The sequence below is a fragment of the Giraffa tippelskirchi genome, chromosome 5 (genome assembly GCF_054371585.1).
Source record: "Giraffa tippelskirchi isolate mGirTip1 chromosome 5, T2T-mGirTip1v1.2.pri, whole genome shotgun sequence".
Lineage (NCBI taxonomy): Eukaryota > Metazoa > Chordata > Mammalia > Artiodactyla > Giraffidae > Giraffa > Giraffa tippelskirchi.
In genome coordinates, this window is record NC_137279.1 from 4,829,025 (window position 1) to 4,850,574 (window position 21,550).

General features: G+C 43.7%; 1 protein-coding gene and 1 long non-coding RNA gene across 6 annotated transcripts in view; one reads left to right on the forward strand and one right to left on the reverse strand.

Annotated features, from left to right (window-relative positions):
- Window positions 1-608: 608 nt before the first annotated feature.
- LOC145507861 (uncharacterized) lies at window positions 609-7,034 on the reverse strand. Its single transcript, XR_014055191.1, has 3 exons — window positions 6,462-7,034; window positions 5,499-5,696; window positions 609-4,148 (listed from the first exon to the last, which is right to left on the reverse strand). It is a non-coding gene; the product is annotated as an uncharacterized LOC145507861 (long non-coding RNA).
- ASPM (assembly factor for spindle microtubules) overlaps window positions 6,890-21,550 on the forward strand; it is an 80,745-nt gene continuing 66,084 nt past the window's right edge. For all 5 annotated transcript variants that reach the window (XM_081495293.1, XM_081495296.1, XM_081495297.1 and 2 more), the window contains exons 1-4: window positions 6,890-7,454; window positions 14,901-15,044; window positions 15,197-16,679; window positions 21,377-21,481. In XM_081495293.1, the coding sequence (XP_081351419.1) occupies window positions 7,158-7,454; window positions 14,901-15,044; window positions 15,197-16,679; window positions 21,377-21,481 (2,029 nt within the window). In that variant the 5' untranslated portion in view covers window positions 6,890-7,157. The remainder of the gene's footprint in view (window positions 7,455-14,900; window positions 15,045-15,196; window positions 16,680-21,376; window positions 21,482-21,550) is intronic.

A 21,550-nucleotide genomic window follows, 5' to 3' on the forward strand; every position in this document is an offset into this window, starting at 1 on the left:
TGGGAAAGGTTGAAGGCAGGAGGAGAAGGGGATGACAGAGGATGAGATGGTTGGATGGCATCACCGACTCAATGAGCATGAGTTTGAGTAAACTCCGGGAGTTGGTGAAGGACAGAGAGGCCTGGCATGCTGCAGTCCCTGGGGTCACAAAGAGTCGGACACAACTGAGCAACTGAACTAAACTGAAGTGGCTAATTAATATATATTCAAACATTAATGACAGCTATTATGCTTGAAACAGCCACCTGCTGTTTTTCCCCAAGTCTAAAGTGCTGAAAACCTCATGGATGGGCTGTCCCCTGTGACATTGAGGGCCATTCTCACCGCTGCCCCTCACTCCCAGAACTGTACACTCTGGTCACGAGAGGGGCCACTGCTGGTTTATAAAAGGCACAAGCTGTGCCACAGGACACGCCTGAACTTGCCAGCTGCTGTCTGCATCTGGCACCATAACTCAGCCTCCGTGGGCAGCTGGTAGCTCAGTGAACTCCACGGATAGGAGTTCATTTCTGCGAAGCATGTCTTCCCACTGGAGTCAGTGCTGTGTGAGACACCTACTGTGTCTCACTGCTGTGTAACAAATTAGACCAATTACAGCAGACCGTGTCTTAAAACAGCAGACATTTATTGCCTGCCGAGTCTGGTGGGTCAGGAGTCTAGTGGCTAAGCTGGTGGCTCTGGCTCAAGATCTCCCCTGGAGCTGAGGTCAAAGTTCATGGCAGTGCAGTCTCTAGAGGCCATCCTGGAGCAGACTTCACCTCTGAGCTCACATCTGGACCAGAGTTCCTCTCCACAGGGCTTCATGGTGATAGGCAGCTGGCTACTTCCCCCGCAAAAAATACAAACAGAATACGGGATTTAAACTGCAGGCTTTTATAACCTAATCTAGGAAATAGTATCACATCACTTCTGCCACTGTGAACTCCTCTAAGTCCCCACCACTCAAGGGACACAAATTAAGCTTCCCCTCTTGAAAAGAGGAGTGGCTGAGAATTTAGACACCTTTTGAAGACCACCACAGATTCTTTGGTTCCAGAAGAAGCATTCTACAGGTCCATGGGGAGGTACAGCCTCCAGACTCAGGAAATGCATCTGCTCCAGAGAGGACAATACCACCTCATCCATGACAGAAGGGGTTTAATGAAACCCACACACCACAGGCAGCTGGTTGGTCCTGGGTAGGGGTTTTACACTGGGGGTTCTGCTTGGCCTTTGTTAGTAGGAAGGAGGTCCTGACACCTGAGCGTGACAGATTGTCTTGTTTGCTTGAGTTGTGAACTCCTTCCTGGCCATGGATGCTCTCTGATGGGCATTTACTTGGGACACAAATTTCTTAACTTCCTGTCCCTATATTGGGAGGCCCTTTAACATACCTCTCCTCCACAGACCTACTTGTCATGAACTTTTCATTTTGCTTTTTCCAAACCTTTGACCAGCTGCCCAACTTGTTGGCTGCTGCCTTTGAGTCAGCAGAGAGCCGACTCACATATTCTCCCTTTTGAAGTGGACCAGATGCACCAATGCCAATCCTGCTTTTGAGAGTGTTGTCATCTACTCCTGAGAGGAAGATGCAGTGTAGCTCTACTCAACATCTGGCCTACCACCCACATCCATACCTCAGTTCAGTTCACTTCAGTCGCTCAGGTGTGTCCAACTCTTTGCGAACCCATGGACTTCAGCACACCAGGCCTCCCTGTCCATCGCCAACTCCCAGAGCTTGCTCAAACTCATGTCCATCGAGTCGGTGATGCCATCCAACCATCTCATCCTCTGTCATCCCCTTCTGCCTTCAATCTTTCCCAGCATCAGGGTCTTTTCCAATGCATTGGATCTTCACATCACATGGCAAAAGTATTGGAGCTTCAGCTTCAGCATCAGTCCTTCCAATGAATATTCAGGACTGACTTCTTTTAGGATGACTGGTTTGATCTCCTTGCAGTCCAAAGGACTTTCAAGAGTCTTCTCCAACACCACAATTCAAAAGCATCAATTCTTTGGTGCTCAGCTTTCTTTATGGTCCAACTGTTACATCCCTACATGACTACTGGAAAACCCATAGCTTTGACTAGCTGGATCTTTGTTGGCAAAGTAATGTCTCTGCTTTTTAATATGCTGTCTAGTTGGTCATAGCTTTTCTTCCAAGGAGTAAGTGTCTTTTAATTTCATGGCTGCAGTCACCATCTGCATTAATTTTGGAGCCCCCCAAAATAAAGTCTCTCACTGTTTCCATTGTTTCCCCATCTATTTGCCATGAAGTGATGGAACTGGATGCCATGATCTTAGTTTTCTGAAAGTTGAGCCTTAAGCCAACTTTTTCACTCTCCTCTTTCACTTTCATCAAGAGGCTCTTTAGTTCTTCTTTCTGCCATAAGGGTGGTGTCATCTGCTTATCTGAGGTTATTGGTATTTAACCCAGCAATCTTGATTCCAGTTTGTGCTTTATCCAGTCTGGCATTTTGCATGATGTACTCTGCATATAAGTTAAATAAGAAGGGTGACAATATACAGCCTTGACATACTCTTTTCCTGATTTGGAACTAGTCTGTTGTTCCATGTATAGTTCTAACTGTTGCTTCTTGACCTGCATACAGGTTTCTTAGGAAGCAGGTAAGGTGATCTGGTATTCCCATCTCTTGAAGGATTTTCCACAGTTTGTTGTTCCACACAGTCAAAAGCTTTGGCATAATCAATAAAGCAGATGTTTTTCTGGAACTCTCTTGCTTTTTCGATGATCCAGCGAATGTTGGAAATTTGATCTCTGGTTCCTCTGCCTTTTCTAAATCCAGCTTGAACATCTGGAAGTTCTCAGTTCACGTACTGTTGAAGCCTAGTTGGAGAATTTTGAGCATTACTTTGCTAGCATGTGAGATGAGTACAATTGTGCAGTAGTGTGAACATTCTTTGGCATTGCCTTTCTTTGGGATTGGAATGAAAACTGACCTTTTCCAGTCCTGTGGCCACTGCTGAGTTTTCCAAATTTGCTGGCATATTGAGTACAGAACTTTCAGAATATCACCTTTTAGGATTTGAAATAGCTCAACTGGAATTCCATCACCTCCACTAGTTTGCTCATAGTGATGCTTCCAAAGGCCCACTTGACTTCGCACTCCAGGATGTCTGGCTCTAGGTGAGAGATCACACTATCATGGTTATCTGGGACATTAAGATCTTTTTTGTGTGTAGTTCTTCTGTGTATTCTTGCCACCTCTTCTTAATATCCTCTGCTTCTGTTAGGTCTATACTGTTTCTGTCCTTTATTGTGCCCATCTTTGCATGAAATGCTCGCTTGGAATCTCTAATTTTCTTGAAGAGAGCTCTGGTCTTTCCCGTTCTGTTGCTTCCCTCTGTTTCTTTGCACTGGTCCCTGAGGAAGCCTTTCTTATGTTAGTCTCTGGAGCTCTGCGTTCAGATGGGATATGTTTCCTTTCCCCTTTGCCTTTAGCTTCTCTTCTTTTCTCAGCTATTTGAAAGGCCTCCTCAGACAACCATTTGGCCTTTTTGCATTTCTTTTTCTTGGGGATGGCCTTGATCACTGCCTCCTGTACAATGCCACAAACCTCCATCCATAGTTCTTAAGGCACTCTATCAGATCTAATCCCTTCAATCTATTTCTCACTTCCACTGTATAATCGTAAGGGATTTGATTTAGGTTATACCTGAATGGTCTAGTGGTTGTCCCTACTTTCTTCAATTTAAGTCTGAATTTGGCAATAAGGAGTTCATAATCTGAGCTACAGTTAGCTCCTGGTCTTGTTTTTGCCGAGTGTATAGAGCTGCTCCATTTTTGGCTGCAAAGAATATAACCAATCTGATTTCAGTGTTAACCATCTGGTGCTGTTCATGTGTAGAGTCGTCTTCTCTTGTGTTGTTGGAAGACAGTGTTTGCTATGACCAGTGCGTTCTCTTGGCAAAACTCTGTTAGCCTTTGCCCTGCTTCATTTTGTACTCCAAGGCCAAACTTGCCTGTTACTCCAGGTATCTCTTGACTTCCTACTTTTGCATTCTAGTCTTCTGTGATGAAAAGTACATCTTTTTTGGTGTTAGTTCTAGAATGTCTTGTAGGTCTTCATAGATGGGTTCAACTTCAGCTTCTTTAGCATTAGTGGTTGGGGCATAGATTTGGACTACTGTGATATTGGATGGTTTGCCTTGGAAACAAACAGAAATCATTCTGTCATTCTTGAGATTGCACCCAAGTACTGCATTTCGGACTCTTTTGTTGACTATGAGAGTTTGGTTCTCCTGGTATGGCAAACATCCTTCCATTAACCAGGCTTTTTATTCCTTTATGAAATGCTCAAGGAACACCACCACCTTCCCAAGGTACAGAGTGAGGCAGCATGGGAGGAGGAGATATTGCAGGACCCAAGTCATCTCTGCAGGTTGTGAACTCTGGGCCCACTCAGCCCCAAGATGTTGGACACCACTAATTTGATAATGGAAGTTTGCTTGTCACAACCAGTTGTTTGGTTCTTTGGATCAGATCCCTGATGGCAAACTTCTTTGTAAAGGACTGGATACTAAATAGTTTAGACTTTGGAGGCCACACAATTTCTCCTGGAACTGTAGTGTAAAAGCAGTCATAGATAATGTGTAAATGAATGGGCTCATTTACTGTGTTACAATAAAACTTTAGTTGTATAAAATCTCAGACCCTCACAGTACCTGACAGCTATTTCTTGCTCATTAGATTTAATCAGCAAACGTCATCAATATAATGGACTGGCAGAGGGGGCTGACTTTGCTGGTAAGGGAGGTTTGTGGAAAGAATTACAAGTTCTCAGCCTTTAAAATTTTACCCAAATAAGATACATTTTCACAGGGTTCCACTCTCTCCCCTTAGCTAAGAGGCTGGCAGGGTTGGGTATTTAATTAGTGCTGCCACATTTACCAGAAGACGTAGGCTTGGTCCTTGGCTCTATGTTCCCTGAGACCACAGGAAGTAAGGGGCTTCTTCAGAGCTCCTGTCCACACATTCTTGTTCTCAATATATGTTCTTAGTGGTACCTTCATTTTCTTTTCCCCTATGTATTCTCTCCTGGATGTCAGGTAAAACCAGATGACACTAAGCTTGGACAGTGTCCAGTGGATAATTTGAGGACTCAGGATGCTACCCCACCCTTTGGATTGTCATGGTGTGTTTCTTGCTAGTAAGAGTTTATCCCTGTGCTCCTCAAATATGAGCAACTCAATTCAGAATTTTACCCGAAGAGGCAATTTCCAAGACCACTGTTCTATCAGCCAAGGTCACTAAGGAAATAGTTGGCCCTCTCCCATTTACTGTAATTCAAGGAAGCTTAATAAAGGGACTATTCACAAAGATAGGTCTGAGTTGCAGGGAAACAAGCAATAGGGTCTTATCCTGGGCCTAGTGACACTGTGGTGTCCCCACACCCAGATCTCCAATAGGAGAGGGCACCTCTCCAGCTACTTGTGACTTTAATGTGGAGATGGAGCCAGCCCAAGGTGGGTGGGGTGGGGGGAGTACCCTGGCTTACCTCTTTGAGTAAAACAGACGTCACAGAGTAAGAAACCTATGGCTGTAGCAAATACAGAACACAGCCAGCATCTCACAGCCAAGAGCAGGCTGGAAAAGGGTGAAGGGTGGGAGTGGAAGGCAAAAAAATATATACCCAGTACGGTTCATTTTGGATTTTTAAAAACTGCATCAACAGCATTGCTTTATGAAGAGAAACCTGTGAGGGGAGAACATACAGAAATAAAATGCGTTCCTATCGTGTTAAAGAGTTGAGACAAACATTTCAGTGACTTAAGCTTAAGAGGGCCTATATTTGCAACGTTAATTTGATGAATAACATTCACTGTACAAAATAATAAATATAAATTAAGTGTATTTAAAAGTTACTGTCATTCATTTAAACATTTTGCTTAAAATGTATGTAATAGCATTCTCCTTGTGCATCAGTCCTGAAGGATTTTTAAGAAACCTCCATAAACACGTTTGATTAAATATCGTTGAGGTAACAGGGTTCAACATCAGGTCAAATTGGGTGTCAGTGAATACAATGTCCTATCTCACTTTCCTCATTTTGGTTTTCCATTCAGGGAGTTTTCTTTTCATGTATTCTGCGTGGCTGTACCCACATCCACAGGTTATTAAGTCTCCCCCTGTCTTTAGAGGCAGTGTGGGGCAGCGGGGACAGCAAGAGGAACCGAACCGCCGGTGCCCCTCCTGGCCTCGCCACCCAGCTGGCTGGACGCCGGCCTCGCTCTTCTGTGAATCACGAATAACGGTCCCTTTCCCCAGGGTGGAAGGGAAGGTGGAGATAAATATGTGCAGGGCTTAACACAACCCCTGGCAGAGAGTAACATGTAAGCTACAATCATTATTATCAGATATCTACAATTAAAATGAAAACCGAGAAGTTATCTGTCCAGGGCCATGCCCGTCAAGACCACCTCTTATGAATTACTGGGAATCTCAGGTTTTGTTTGTTTACCTGGTTTTGCTCCCAGAATCCCGAGGTAAGAACCAGCAGGTAAATTACTGCGCCGCTGCACCGACACCACGCACTGACATCAGCACGTTCACACTAATTGCACATTTAATTTTCATTTTCCTAATTTTCTCCCTTTTGGGCCCGGGAAGTGGCGGAGGGATCCCAGGCGAGTACGCTGATCTCCCTGAAAGTACTGTGAGGGAATGACTGTGCCAGCAACCGCCAAGACAGCTGCATTTCCGGTGGAAGTGCTGTGACTCTCTTCGCTTCCACCAACCTGTTCACAAAACCGAAAGGCGAATTCAGAGCCCGAGCCCCAGCCCTCAGAGGCCGCCGAGACCCCGTTGCCATCGCCGTCTCCTCAGCGAGAGCGATGCGCAGTCGTCGCCGCCACGTTTAAATAAGGCGCCGTCTTCTCATTGGCTGGCACTGCTGCTCACCGATTGGCTTTGCTCGGAGGTGGGCGGAACCAGGGAAGCCCATTGGTGGAGGCGGAAATTTTAAACGGGGCAAAACCCCTTCTCAGTTCGCTTTTCTCTCTAGTTTGAGTTTGTGGGTCCGGTACCCTTCCTGGGTCCTGGCAACTGGAAGAGAAAGGGGGCGAGTTCTCTTTCGATCCCCGCAGCTCCTCGAGGGGAGGCGGTGGGCCTTCTTGCGGAGGCCGCTCGGAGCAGGCGGGCGTACCCAGAGGCCTCGATGGCGACCTGGCAGCGGGGGCGCGGCTGCTGGGAGCGGAGTCCGCCGGAGCCGAGGCCGCGAACGGGGCCGAAGGGTCTCCGCGCCGAGGAGGAGGCGGCGTCCCCGGCCGTCCTGTCCCTCAGCCACTTCTGCAGGTCGCCCTTCCTCTGCTTCGGGGACGTGCGCCTGGGAGCCTCGCGGACCCTGCCCCTGACCCTGGACAACCCCAACGAGGAGGCGGCCGCCGTGCGGCTGTCCCGCGGCCCCGCCGCCGAACGCGGCTTCACGATCTGGCCGAGCGCCTTCGTGCTGCAGGTAGGAGTAGGGTGCGGCCTCCCCGCCGCCTCCGGGAACCGGGCTCGGAAGGGGCAGGAGCGGACCTGAGTAAAAGCCGGGCGATTCCCTCAGACGCTGATGAGCCCCCGTCCCGGGGCAAGAGGAGCCCAGGTGGGCGGGGACCCGGCGGTGACAGCGCCCGCGCCGGGCATCCTTCGGAGCACTTTCCTGCTTTTTGTGAGAGAGACGAGTTTCTCACTGACTTAGGGCCTCGAGAAGATTGGCAGTTCTAGAGGAGTGGACGGCACGTTTGAGATTATATTCTTATCTCTCATCTATTCATCCATCTATCCATCTACCTGTCTGCATTTAAGATTGCCAGGACTACTCTGATTAGAGCAGGGTTTTCAAATTGCTTTCTGTCAGTCATCTTAATATGCACTTTAGTTTCCAAAGGGAAAACAGATTCCAAGGAGTGTCAGAGTAACTACTCTTCTGGTGAGCTTCGTTTTGGCCAAATAGCAACAAAACCAAAAACACTTTCTCAGGGTTGTTTTCAACAGGTATGCCCACTTTATTATTTTAATCTTGTTTTTTTTCCTTTGCTGTAGTGTAGTTTTAATGGTGATTCAAATTTAATTTTGTGACTGCTGTTTCAAGGATTTCCAGGGTAGCTTTTCTGCATTACATTGGCCACAGTAAAGCTCCCATTCCTGTCATCAAAATCCAGAGAATTTACATCTTTATTTGGACTACAGTAGTCTTTCCATTGGTTAGAACCTCTGAAAGTGTGAGAAGAAAAAAAAATTAGCTGAGGGAGTCCCACTCCTTGTCTAAATAACCGCTTCCTAAAGCAGTGATAAAAGACTCTAAGTTGAGGTCCATTGACTTAAGCACTGGTTCAGCTACAGTTAAGAACCTGCCCTTCCCTCTAGCTTATAAATGCTTGCTTTTCTTTTTGTGGGAAAACAAATACTTGTTTTTTCTATCTGCACTATACTTCTGCTTATTCTTTTTTGCTTTGTGGGACTAAAGTTTTTGAATCTTTTTTTTAGAATTATACTTTTATATTGTAAAAGTTAACTGTTCTTTTAAACCATATGTTTGTGATGTTTAATAGTTTCTGCTTTAAAACAAAGCTTGTCTTTTATTAGCTGTTGATTTCCCTCAGCTTCAGGTTTGGGTGTATTGATTCCACTCAACCATTAAGATAATACATACAAACATGATGTTTACCTTTTACAAATTGTTCTCAACTCCGTTGCCTTATTTATTCCTTACAACAAACTCATGGAGTCATTATTTACATTAGAAGATAAGGCACCACTGTCAAAGGGTTTGTGTGCAGTGGATCAGGGTTAGGCAGCTCGGTTCAGTCTTCTGAGTCTCTATTTTCTCGTCTATTAGTTGGAAGTAATGCCAGCTAAACCTGTGCATGGTGCTCAAGTGAGAGAAAGTGTCAAGCAAAGATCTTGACTGTGTCCTGAATAAATGTTCCCTTCTTAATTTTTAATGGAAATATGCTCAGAGGGTGAAAAAATTTACACATAGTTTTATTCTTGGCAATTGACACAGTTGGGATTCTCATCCAGGTCTTGAAATCCCGTGCACTTTCGCTTATATTGATTCAAAGACAGGAGGCATGGTTCCTTCCTAAAGACATATGTTAGGAGGATGAGGGGAAATTCTAAGAACAAGGAGAAGCTGCATCAGATAGGCACCAAGGATGGGATGTTTTGAGGAGACTGGTGGTTCTAAATTTGAGGGCATCAGAATCACCTAAGGGTAAAATACTTGGGGCCCCCTCAAAATCTGATTCCATATGTGCAGAGTACAACTAGAATTTGCTTTTCTCAGAAGTTCCCCGGTGATGCCTCTGCTACTGGTCCAAGGACCACATTTTGAAAAGCACAATAGTAGGAAATACCTATGTGAACATCCCTTATCTAAAACACACCCTTGGTGAATTAGCATGTCACTGTAGGCCTAAGCAGCATTTCTCTGAGATGCCTCAACCACCTCACATCAGATTTGTCTGGATTGCTTGTAATATGGGAGATTTCTGCTCATCACTCCACACTTGCTAATGTGAATCTCTGGGGTTAAATACAGAAAACTGCATTTTAAACAAGATCTTTTGTATGCAGATGGTATCTCAAGAACCACTAGGTAAAGTGTTATACCTGCCAGAGAGTGACTTCACAGTTAGTATAAAAATAGGTCTACAATACAATGTATCTAGGCCTGAAAAGAAATGAAGGACCAGAGACTCATTCAGGATATTTTTTGCAGAGCAGATTTATGGATGGCCCTTTTCAAGGAAAAAACATTTTTTTTGCACCCTTCTTTGTATACTTATCTATTTTTTTTTCCACGATACATTAAAAACTGTATTTTTCATGCACCTACTTTTTGCCAGGCACTGTGTGAGACATTGATCTTATAAAATTGAGGACAAAGGGAAAAAAAAATTTAAATGATCGTTTGGGTTTCTCTTAACTCTCCTAATCATGTTTTTTAAAACTTTGATAATACTGGTGTGCTAGAATCTGCCCATGACGGCTGTCATGTAGGGGGTGTGTCATTTGGGTCTGACTCTTCATAATGACAGTCAGTTAAAATCACCACCCACCACACTGAACGCTTCCCTTGTAGCTCAGTTGGTAAAGAATATGGCTGCACTGCAGGAGATCTGAGTTCGATTCCTGAGTCGGGAAGATCCCCTGGAGAAGGAAATGACAACCCACTCTAGTATTCTTGCCTGGAGAATCCCATGGACAGAGGAACCTGGCAGGCAGTCCATGGGGTCTCAAAAGTCAGACACGACTTAGCGACTAAACCACCACCACACTGAATGGAGTTAAGCTATGTGTCCATTCTGGCTGCATGTTGCCTCATGGTGAGCTTTGAACAACCACAGGTACCAGGGCACCGCTTCAGCATCACTCCTGGGAGGACATGGGGAGGGCCAGGGCATCTTTACTTTCCACAAACCCCTCAAGTGATCTCTACAGCCAGCTGTGCAAACGATTTAATAGGACGGTTTAACAGACTCATTGGTGCCAGTTATGGGAATATGAGTTTCTGCTACAAATGAGTAGAAGCTAATATGAGGCAGCTTGCACTTCTTTAATAAAACAAGCCATCCTTCTTCTGTCTGCAGTGAGTTTGATGATATTTTGATCTGACTGGAAGACTTGGATGAACTGGCTTAATAGCAGCCCCAAACCTGACTCTTCCCTCCCTCTCTTCACCTCTGGGCTTCTGAGACTGTTCTGCTCATTGCACTTATGGCCACCAGGGGGCGAGCCAGATCCAGTTAATAACCACGCATTTTCAGTTGTCACTGGCTACAACTATCATTTTCTGTTTTGTCACTAATAAGGGAGTGTGTAAACAAAGACTGCAGAATCCTAGGACTCGATGGAAATGACAAATGCTTTTGTTCACTGATTCCTTGCTTTTAAAAATTTCCTCCCCAGGGAGAGATGCAGTACACATTTTTAACTGCTATCCTGACCTTCGAATGTCTCTCTTAGAATCCAGATAAAATAGTATCACCCTTATCTCAGACACACTGCAGTGCTCCTGTTCAAAAAAATTAACAGTGATGCATAGACTGCCATTACTTGAAGGTATTTAAAAGAAAATAAATAACATATCTTTTCCCTCATTTGTTTTGTTTGAGTTACTAAGAGGTTGAAAGCAAGGGGGAAATGGGTAGGGAATCCAAATGAAGACTTACCAAGTGGAAAAAGCAAAACGCTTCATGTTTTTTCTCAGTTTTTATACCTCTGAGAGTATTTGTCTCCATAAAAAGTCAAGTTTCGTAGATAGACTATCACCATCCCAGTCCGAAAAGCAGGCGTCAGTTATAAATCCCTTTTACGTGTCTCTCAGAACTGACTCGCTCTGAGTGCCTCAGTCTATGGATTGTTACAGATTAAAGAAGGACTTCCTCTGGAAGAGTGGGTGGGGGAGGAGAAGGCAGCAAAGAGGAAAGGGGGAGGAACACTCTGAGCATCTTTTTTCCCAATGTGCTCTCCTGGGTTACAGGATTAAGCCTTCAGTTAAGGATAAAAAGACTTGAACTTCATTTTGGTACACCTTAAAGAAAATAGGTAAACAAACAAAACAAAACCTCTGAAGCCAAATGTACACCTAAGTAATGTTTACCATGTTTAAATCTGCTGGAGAGTTTTCAAACATACAGCAGTCCTCTGCTTCTCTCTCCAGCCTCATGTATTGCAGGCCATTTGCCTTCTCACTACTATTATGCCACACTGGTCCTCTGTCTGCCTCTGGGGTTGCCCTACGAGGCAACCCTAACTGTAACCCTAACCCTCTGGTTCCTGGGCTATGCATGGGCTGGTACCTTCTGAACTGCTTCTCCCTGACAGCTCAGTTGGTAAAGAATCCGCCTGCAATGTGGGAGACCCCGATTCAATTCCTGGGTCAGGAAGATCCCCTGAGAAGGGATAGGCTACCCACTCCAGTCTTGCTGGGCTTCCCTTGTGGCTCAGCTGGTAAAGAATCCACCTGCAATGCAGGAGACCTGGGTTCAATCCCTGGGTTGGGAAGATCCCGTAGAGAAGGGAAAGACTACCCACTCTAGTATTCTGGCCATGGACAGTCCATGGGGTCACAAAGAGTCAGACACAACTGAGCAACTTTCACTTAGCTCTGTGTGTCCAGCTCATTCTTATACTTTGTTTTAGCTTAAATATTATAATCATAACCTCTGATCAGCCAGTTAGAGATTATAGTTCCCTTCACTATTGCTGTGACTCTCAACCTTTTTTTTGTTTCATTGATGACAGTACTGGGGACTTGTATTTTTGTACTTATCTTTTTACTTAGATTTTGTAATTTCTTTTGTTGAGCAGAATATAGTGTCCATGAGACCAGAGGCCATGTGTGTTTTTCATTCATTCAATAATTTTGTCACTTAAATATTTAACATATGCCACCTCTGTGTCAGACACTATGTATGCCATTAGGCACTCAATAACTATTTGTTAAATAACAGTAACTCTTTAGAAGAAACTCCCTCTTTAAAATTTTTAAAATAACTTACTATGTATAAATTGAGAAGTAAGTAGTAAGAATTCACACTCTTGAGTTTATCCTAAACAGATAATTGCATCTGAATCTCAGTGACAATCAAATTTGAAATATAAGCCCATTAAGTATAAGCGAATCTCAGATATTGTGGGTTCTGATCCAGACCACTGCAATAGAGTGAAAATCATATAAAAATGATTCACATGAATTTTTTGGTTTCCCAGTGCATATAAAATGTATGTATACACTATTCTGTAATTTTTTAAGTGTACTACAGCATCATGTTGAAGAAGACGATAAACATATCTCAACTAAAAAGACTACCACTAAAAGATACTAACAATCAATTGAGCCTTCTTCAAACTATACCTTTTTTGTGGTTGTAAGATCTCACCTTGATGTTGATGGCTGCTGACTGGTCAGGGTGGTGGTTGCCAAAGGCTGGGGTGACTGTACCAATTTCTTATTATAAGACAGCAGTGAAGTGTGCTGCATTGATTGACTCTTCCTTTCATGAATAATTTCTCTGTAGCCTGCAGTACTATTTGATAGCATTTTCACCACAGCAGAACTTCTTTCAAAACTAAAAGTCTCTCCTATTCAGCCTTGTTCTGCTTTCCCAACTAAGTTTATGTAATATTCTAAATGCTTTGTCATCATTTCAATAATCTCCACAGCCTCTTCACCAGAAGTAGATTCCGTCTCAAGAAACCAGTCTCTTTGGTCATCCATAAGAAACAACTTCCCATACATTCAAGTTTTATCATGAAATTGCAGCATTTCAGTCACATCCTCACACACTTCTAAATCTGTTACTGAGTCCACACTTGTACTGCTCACCATGCAACAGGCTAATAATCCTAGAGATGAGCTGTTGGGGCAAGGAGTAGTGACTTTATATGGAAATTCAGCTGACCAAAAAGACAGTGGACTAGTGTCCCAAAGAACCATCTTACCCTAGTTAGAATTCAGGCTTCTCCTTCTTTTTTTTTTAAAGAGGAGGTTGCTGTTTGGTTGTTACAAACTTCTTGGTGTCAGAATCCTTTGTTCTTGCAGCTGTCCCTGTAGGTCAGGTCATGATTTTCCCATAAACCCCCAATAGGACAAATGCTATAATCTGTTCTACAACTTTTTAATCTCTATCTTAATGGGAAAGTGTAACACTTTAAAGGTCAGAGCCTTGAGATCGCTCTCCTGTATGTTTCAAGCTACCTGCAACATTTTTAACTTGTACAAAAGCAATAGAATACAAAGTTTAAAGTAAAAGAAACAGATCTACTGTGGAGTGGGATTTATTCTTCCCTATTACAATTCAAGTTCTCTTGCTGTTTCTACCACATCTGCACCTTTGCTGAAGTCTTGAACCCCTCAAAGTCATTCTGGAAGACTGAAATCAACTTCTTCCAGATCCCAGTTGATGTTGACATTTTGACCTCTTCTCGTGAATCAAGAATGTTCTTAATGGCAATCCAGAATGGTGGATCACTTTCAGAAGGTTTTCAATTTACTTTTCCAAAATCCATCAGAAGAAGCACTCTCCATGGTGGCTATAGCCTTGTGAAATGTATTTCTTAAGGCTGAAATTGAAATTACTCCTTGTTTCTCTGGGCTGCAGAATTCGCAAAGCTTCCTGAACCTTGATTACTTCATCTGTAAAACATGTGTCATGACAGTATCTGCTTCCTAGGGATGTGAGATTCAGACTAGTTATGTTAGATACCTGAAACTAGGCTTAGAGTATCAATAATGGTGCTATGGACTTGAGAGAAGCTCGTGGGGAGCAAGGAATTTAGCTGATCATCTTAACATTTCTTTCCGAAAATGTCTTTCTCATATAAGGTATTTATATTTGAAATGGAAGTTCTGTACATAGTCTAAAGAAGTGGAAATAATGTGATTAAGTTTTTAAAAACCACTGAACTAAAATAAAGTGATTCGTAGACTCTCTGTTCCACTGCTTTCATATACAATTAAGATTTTATTATAATTTTATTTTGTTGTGAACTTTGTTATTACTGGTAGCCTTTTTCCTTAGAATGAAATGAGGTAGGATAGGAAGATACATTTGACTTATTAAATGTTGGTGAGTAACAATTATTAATCCTCTACTGTATTCTCTCTATTGATGATGGGGGTGTTAGTTGCTCAATTGTGTCTGACTCTGCAACCTCCTGGACTGTAGACCACCAGTCTCCTCTGTTCATGGGATTCTCTAGGCAAGAATACTGGAGTGTGTTGCCATGTCCTTCTCCAGGGGATCCTCCTTACCCAGGGATTGAACCTGGGTCTCCTGCATTGCAGGCAGGTTCTTTACTGTCTGAGCCACCAGGGAAGCCCCATTTGTATATAATATATAATATGTTTGTGTTGTTATACATCACTACTGCTATAGTCATTTAAAATGTGTTCTTTTGGTTATAGCCTAAAGAAAAAATTGTTGTTTCTATTACCTGGACACCATTAAAAGGAGGCCGAGTAAGAGAGACCGTGACATTTCTTGTAAATGATATTCTGAAACACCAAGCTATATTACTAGGAAATGCAGAAGAGCCGAAAAAGAAAAAGGTAATAAGTTTTCATCATTCTATATTTACTCTAGGAAATAATATGTAAAATCATTTTGTTCACAGGTCTCTTGAAGTAACATACATAATATTGCTTACAAGTAGTATTCAATAGTTGTCAACTTAATCTGTATGTTTTGCTTATTTTTGCAGAGGACTCTTTGGGATACTATTACTAAGAAGAAAGTATCAGCCTCTTCAAGACATAACAAGAAGGTTTCAAATATTCAAAATGTGAATAAAACATTTAATGTTTCCCCCAAAGCTGACAGAGTTAGGAGCCCACTACAAGCCTGTGAGAATCTGGCTACAAATGGAAACTGTTCCCCACCAGAAAGCAATCCTTTAATCCTTGAAGAAAATAAACTCCCCATATCACCCGTTGGCCCCGCTTTACAAGAGCGCCACCGAGAGACCTGCTTGCTACTTCCTGTTCGTCGATCTACGACCTACACATCCCTTCCTGCTTCTGAAAATGGGGAACTGGTGAAAGCAGACGGTGACGACACTGCAAAAGATTTTCATTTTAATGAGAAAGGCATAACTGAAAGCTCCTTTGACTCCATAGGTAATGTTAATGGTCAAATTGAAGAGAACGGTAAACTTACTCTTACCCCAAATTATTCTTCAAGTTTGAACATCACACAAAGCCATGGTTATTTTCTAAGTCCGGATTCTTTTGTGAATAATAGCCATACATCTAATAATGAACCAGAATTCGTGATGTACCTCTCACCAGATAAGTTTGTGAAAGGTAATACAAGGCCTGTGGAATCAAAAAGGGTACATGAAATCTGTCGGACAATTTTAAGTCCAGATTCTTTCATAAATGATAATTATGGACTAAATGAGGATCTAGAAGCAGAGCCAGTCAACCCAATTCTATCCCCAAATCAATTTTTAAAAGATAACATGGCATATATATGTATATCTCAGCAAACATGTAAATTGTCGCCATTAACAACTGGACATTTCCAGGACTCACAGCCTCCTCAAGATGAGAGAAAAAATGCAGCTGTACCTTGTATTTCTGAATGTCAGCAGTTAGAATCTCCAAAAGCTACTTTTGAAGCATCCAAAACTTTAGAAATGATGTCAAACTGTTACACTTTTAAAAAACAGAACCAGCCTAAATTTTCGGCAGTTCAGGATATTTCTAGTCACAGCCGCCATAAACCTATTAAGAGACGCCCAATACTTTCTGCCACTGTGACTAAAAGAAAGCCCACTTGTGCCGTAGAAAACCAAATGGAGACTGTTAAACCAAAGGCAAAAAGATGTCTCAATGTCATAGTGGGTGACTGTGGAAAAGAAACAGATGATCAAAAAGAGAAAGATGATTTTCATCCTTTTCTTCCAACTAGAGATTTAACACTGAGTAGACCTAAGAGCTCTAAAAACACAGTAACTCCTCCCTGCAAGGTAGCTTCAGTCGCTCGTAAGAGAAAGAGTGAGGGACACACAGGAGATGAAAATGTGAGGGTTACAGTCACAGAATGCACGGAAGTACAAGAAGTCAAAAGGATCCATTTTTCTCCTGTAGAGTCTAAAACATCGACTGTTAAACACACAAAAAAAGTGGTAACCTTGAAACATGTCAGCCACAGAGAGAAATTAAACCTGAAGAAGAAAACCGGTGAGTTTCATTAACGAAATCTTTCGTGAAAGTATATCTATATGGGGGATATTTTCTGTTTCTTTTGGTTTAGTAAATTGCTATTGAGAAGCTTGAATTAACTTGTACTTTTCATTCACCAGCTGGCTTAGTGGAAGATGAGTCAGGTAGCATAGGGCCGAATTCTGAAATCACTGTGATCTCATTCTTACTTACATTTTTGATGTTTCCTTCATCATGATTTTTCTGCAGTAATTTTTAAAAACTATTGTGTCAAAATGCTTGTCTTTAAATTTTTAAAAAATATTCTAACATATGTATTTATTTGGTTGTGTCAGGTCTTAGTTGCAACATGCAAGCTCTTTTTTTTCTCCCCAAACTTTAAAGTTTTATTTTGTATTGGGGTATAGCTGATTAATAATGTTGTGATAGTTTCAGATGAACAGCTGAAGGGACTTAGCGGTACGTATACATGTATCCGTTCTCTCTTAAATTCCCCTCCCATTCAGGCTGCCACATAACATTGTGCAGAGTCCTATGCACTAAACAATAGACCCTGTTGGTTATCCATTTTAAATATAGCAGTGTGTACTTAACCTTTCCAAGGTCCCTAACTATGCCTTTCCTCCCAGCAACCATAATTCATTTTCTGTGAGTATCTTTCTGTTTTGTAAGTAAGTTTATTGGTATAATTTCTTTTTAGATTCCACATATAAGGGATGTCATAAGATATTTCTCCCTCTCTGTCTGACTTACTTCACTCAATACGACACTCTCTAGGCCCAGCCATATTACTGCAAATGACATTATTTCATTCTTTTTAATGGTTGAGTAATATTCCGTTGTATACGTGTACCGCATCTTCTTTATCCATTCCTCTGTCGATGGACATTTAGATTGTGTTTCCATGTCCTGGCTGCTGTAAACAGTGCTTCCGTGAACACTGGGGTGCATGCATCCTTTTGGATCATGTTTTTCTCTGGATGCATGGGACACAAACTCTTGGTTGTGGCAAGTGGGATCTAGTTCCCCAACCAGAGATCGAACCTAGGCCCCCTGCACTGGGAACATGGGGTCTCAGTCACTGGACCATCAGGGAAGTCCCTACATGCTTGTCTTGCTGACAGAGTTTTTTGCTCCCCCCTGCAAGTGTCACACCCCGGGGAAGTACTGAACGTGCCTCACCTTAGTCCAGGCCCCAGAGTGAGGGCCCAGTGAGCACCTGGCCCCCATCACACTGTCTGCGGGGGTGCAGAGGAGGCCCTTCTCCTTAGCCTTTACTCGGCTGTCATTCAGGGATGAAGACAAGGCCCCTAGCTCCTCTTTCCTTTGGGAGGAACCTCACCATTCCTTCCCCAGCCCTCACCCGTCCCACCCCTGTCTGCCTCAAAACTGTCAGGACTAATCCCAGACTGCCTCAGATGCCAGTCAAGGTCCAGGTAGGAAAACAAACCACACAGGCTATGAAACAGATAATTCAAAGGGATCCCAGGACTCACGGGAAGCGTCACACCCGAGCACTTGGTCTCATTTCTCTTTGCACACTCCCCAGTTGGACCCACCTGCGGCATCTCCCCAGCTCTCTGCAGTGCTGTGTGCTCTAGACTCATGGCCGTCCTTCGCACCTGTCTTTTCTGAATGCCCCCTCCTTCTGTTCCTGCCCTGCCCTGGCCCTCGCCCAAGAACACGCCTTCTCTCCTGCTCCTCTGACGCGGACCCAGTCCTGTGACGTCTGTCCCTGGTGTGTCACTCCAGCACACTTCTGTTATGATCTCTTCTCATCTCGGGGCCCAAACCTTGGGGTGTCCCTAAGTGTATCTCTCTCTTACCCTTTCTCTATAAATTCAAACAGTCTGCCTGATTCTAAATTCAGTCCATCAACAAATCCTGTCTTCTTTCCAAGTACATTCAGAACTGGGTCACTTTTCACCATTACCGACAGCCCCATCTGAGCCTGTCTATGTCTCTGCAGGTACCCTATTGGATCTTGCCTTCACCCTTGCCTTCTCTGGAGTCTGTTTTCCACTTAGCTGCCAGGGCGATGCTTTTAAAATATTCATCAGTTGGCTTCTAACATGTTCCATTTCTATACCCCCGATGGCCTGTTGTCTCACTGGAAGCCAGGTTCTTACAGTGATGTGCAAAACCGTGTAAGGTCTGCAGAGAAATAAGTCAGTTTTTCAAGGTGCATTTATTCAACTCTGATTAGGTACCTGCTGTGTGCTATGCATTGTTCTAGGCTCTGCGGATACAAGGAGAAAAGACATCATTCCCGTCCTCAGCTGCTCCCAGTCCTTGGAGCTATGCCCAGGGAATCATGAAAGCACAGAAGTGGGGGCACTTTACTTGGCTTTATGGGAATGACAAGAAGCCGTGAGACATTTCCAAGGAAGTCTCCCACAGAACAAAACGGTTGTAGGCGGAGGGACTAGCTTTTGCAAGCCTTCAGAATGAGAATCTCCTCCTCATATTTTTATTTTTTTAGTATATTAAGATGGAAAGAAACTTATAACCTAATAGATATTATGTAACAATTTGGTCATATTCCTTATTTTGACAGTTGGCATGGCTTTGCAATTCTTCTAAGTCAAAGTTGAGCAAACTTTTTCTCTGAAGGTCCAGATAGTAAATATCCAGGTTTTGCAGCACATGTGACCTCTGTCACAACCACTGAGCCCTGCCATTGCCGATGGGGAAACAGCCACAGACAATGTGGACATGAGCGGCTGTGACTCCGTGCCAAGAAGACTTTATTTATGGACATCGAGATCTGAATTTCATATCGTCTTCATGTGTCATGAAATAAAACTGTTTGGAGGTCTATTTTGTTTTTAACTAGTGTTCATAAATGTGAAAACTTCTTAGCTTGCAGACTGTACACAAACAGCTGTGGGCTGGATTTGGCCCTGAGCCTTAGCTTTCCCTCCTCTGGCTTTATTATTAATATTAGCTCCTGGTTTATATGGAGCAGCAGCACAAGCTGGTGTGAAACCCGCCTTTGAGGAAGTGAACTGCATTAGGACAGGCTTATTTTCCTCTATGACTTTCCTGTGCTTTCCCTGTAGGTACCCCCCCCCCACCGTCTACCTCCTGCAGGTACCCCCACCGTCTACCTCCTGTAGGTACCCCCACCACCTACCTCCTGCAGGTACCCCCACTGTCTACCTCCTGCAGGTACCCCCACCATCTACCTCCTACAGGTACCCCCACCGTCTACCTCCTGTAGGTACCCCCACCGTCTACCTCCTGTAGGTACCCCCACCATCTACCTCCTGTAAGTAACCCCCACCGTCTGCCTCCTGCAGGTACCCCCCACCGTCTACCTCCTGTAAGTAACCCCCACCGTCTACCTCCTGCAGGTACCCCCCACCGTCTACCTCCTGCAGGTACCCCCACCGTCTACCTCCTGCAGGTACCCCCACCGTCTACCTCCTGTAGGTACCCCCACCGTCTACCTCCTGTAAGTAACCCCCACCGTCTGCCTCCTGCAGGTACCCCCCCACCATCTACCTCCTGCAGGTACCCCCCACCGTCTACCTCCTGCAGGTACCCCCAACCGTCTACCTCCTGTAGGCAACACCCACCTACATGACCTGGGTGAGGCCTGGGAACCTATCAGCATTCTCATTCTCCATCACTTACCTAGTCAGTTGACATTAAGCCTTGTTACAAGTTCTGCTATGAAAACAGCTCTTCTCTGGTTTTGTCTCCACTACTTCTGTGTTCTTTTAAATTCTCGTTATAATTGACTTAGGTCCCTGGGATTGCGTCCTTTTCACTTCCATCTCTAGTCTTGACTCCAGTCCACTGTCCATTCCATCTTCTGAAATACATGTGACAGTGTGACTGCCTGGACCTTAATCCCTCACTGGCCCACCAGGTACTTGGAACTGAATTACAGTGCAAGCTCTGGAGCCATAGTGTACAGCTCAGCCACCTACAAGCATACATGGCCCTGACCAAGTAGCACAGTTGCTCTAAGCTCCATAAAACCGGAAAATGATAGTGCACTTCAGATAGATTTCTGGTGCTGACTACATCAAGTAATCTAAATTACAAGATTCTGATAGTGCCTGGCAGAAACATTCAACTACTAGCCATCACTGTTATTTTTCATATTTTTGAATTCCTTTCTTCCCCTTCCAACCTCTTCTTTGTCTTGGTTTTCTTGTCTGTGTTCTTGGCTCCGGGTACCACCTTGCAGTTCAGACCGAGGCCCTGTTCCTGGTGTGTCACATCCACTGCAGGGTCAGCCCAGGGGCGCTCCCGCCAGGAGGCTGTCCTGCCTTCCAGGTGACTCAGCTTTCCCTCCCCTTGTCCCGGGCTGCTCATATACTTCTCCTGATGTAGAAACTGTGATTCTATCTACTCCTCTGTACTGGACCCAGAACATCCTGAGGGCTGGGACCACATCTTTCCATTCTGCATTCTCAGCACCTAGCATGGAGTCTGGTTGTATACGCACACACACAAATACACACAGTGAACTGGTTGAATCTCAATCCTAGCTTCTGTCAACACAAAATACATTGTAGTTTCCAGTCTGTAACTTCCAGACATAGGTTTTATTTACCCAAGTTCATACCCTGGCACATAGTGGTTACTCAGCATCTGCTAAATGGATATGATTTTGGAGAGTGCCAATTTTATGTTGATAATAGTTCATTTGCAGAATTTATTTTACTTTTTAAATGCTATTCTTTTTCTCATGATTGTAGATTCATTAGGATACAGAACTCCTAACTCTAAAGCAAACAAAAAGACAAGACCCTTTGTTCCTGTGGCTCAGTCCAACTTGACCTTCATCAAACCACTAAAAGCAGGCAAGTGTTTAATATCTTTAAAGTCTATGAAAAGCTGACACTGAATGAAGCATTAATTGCATTTCAAAC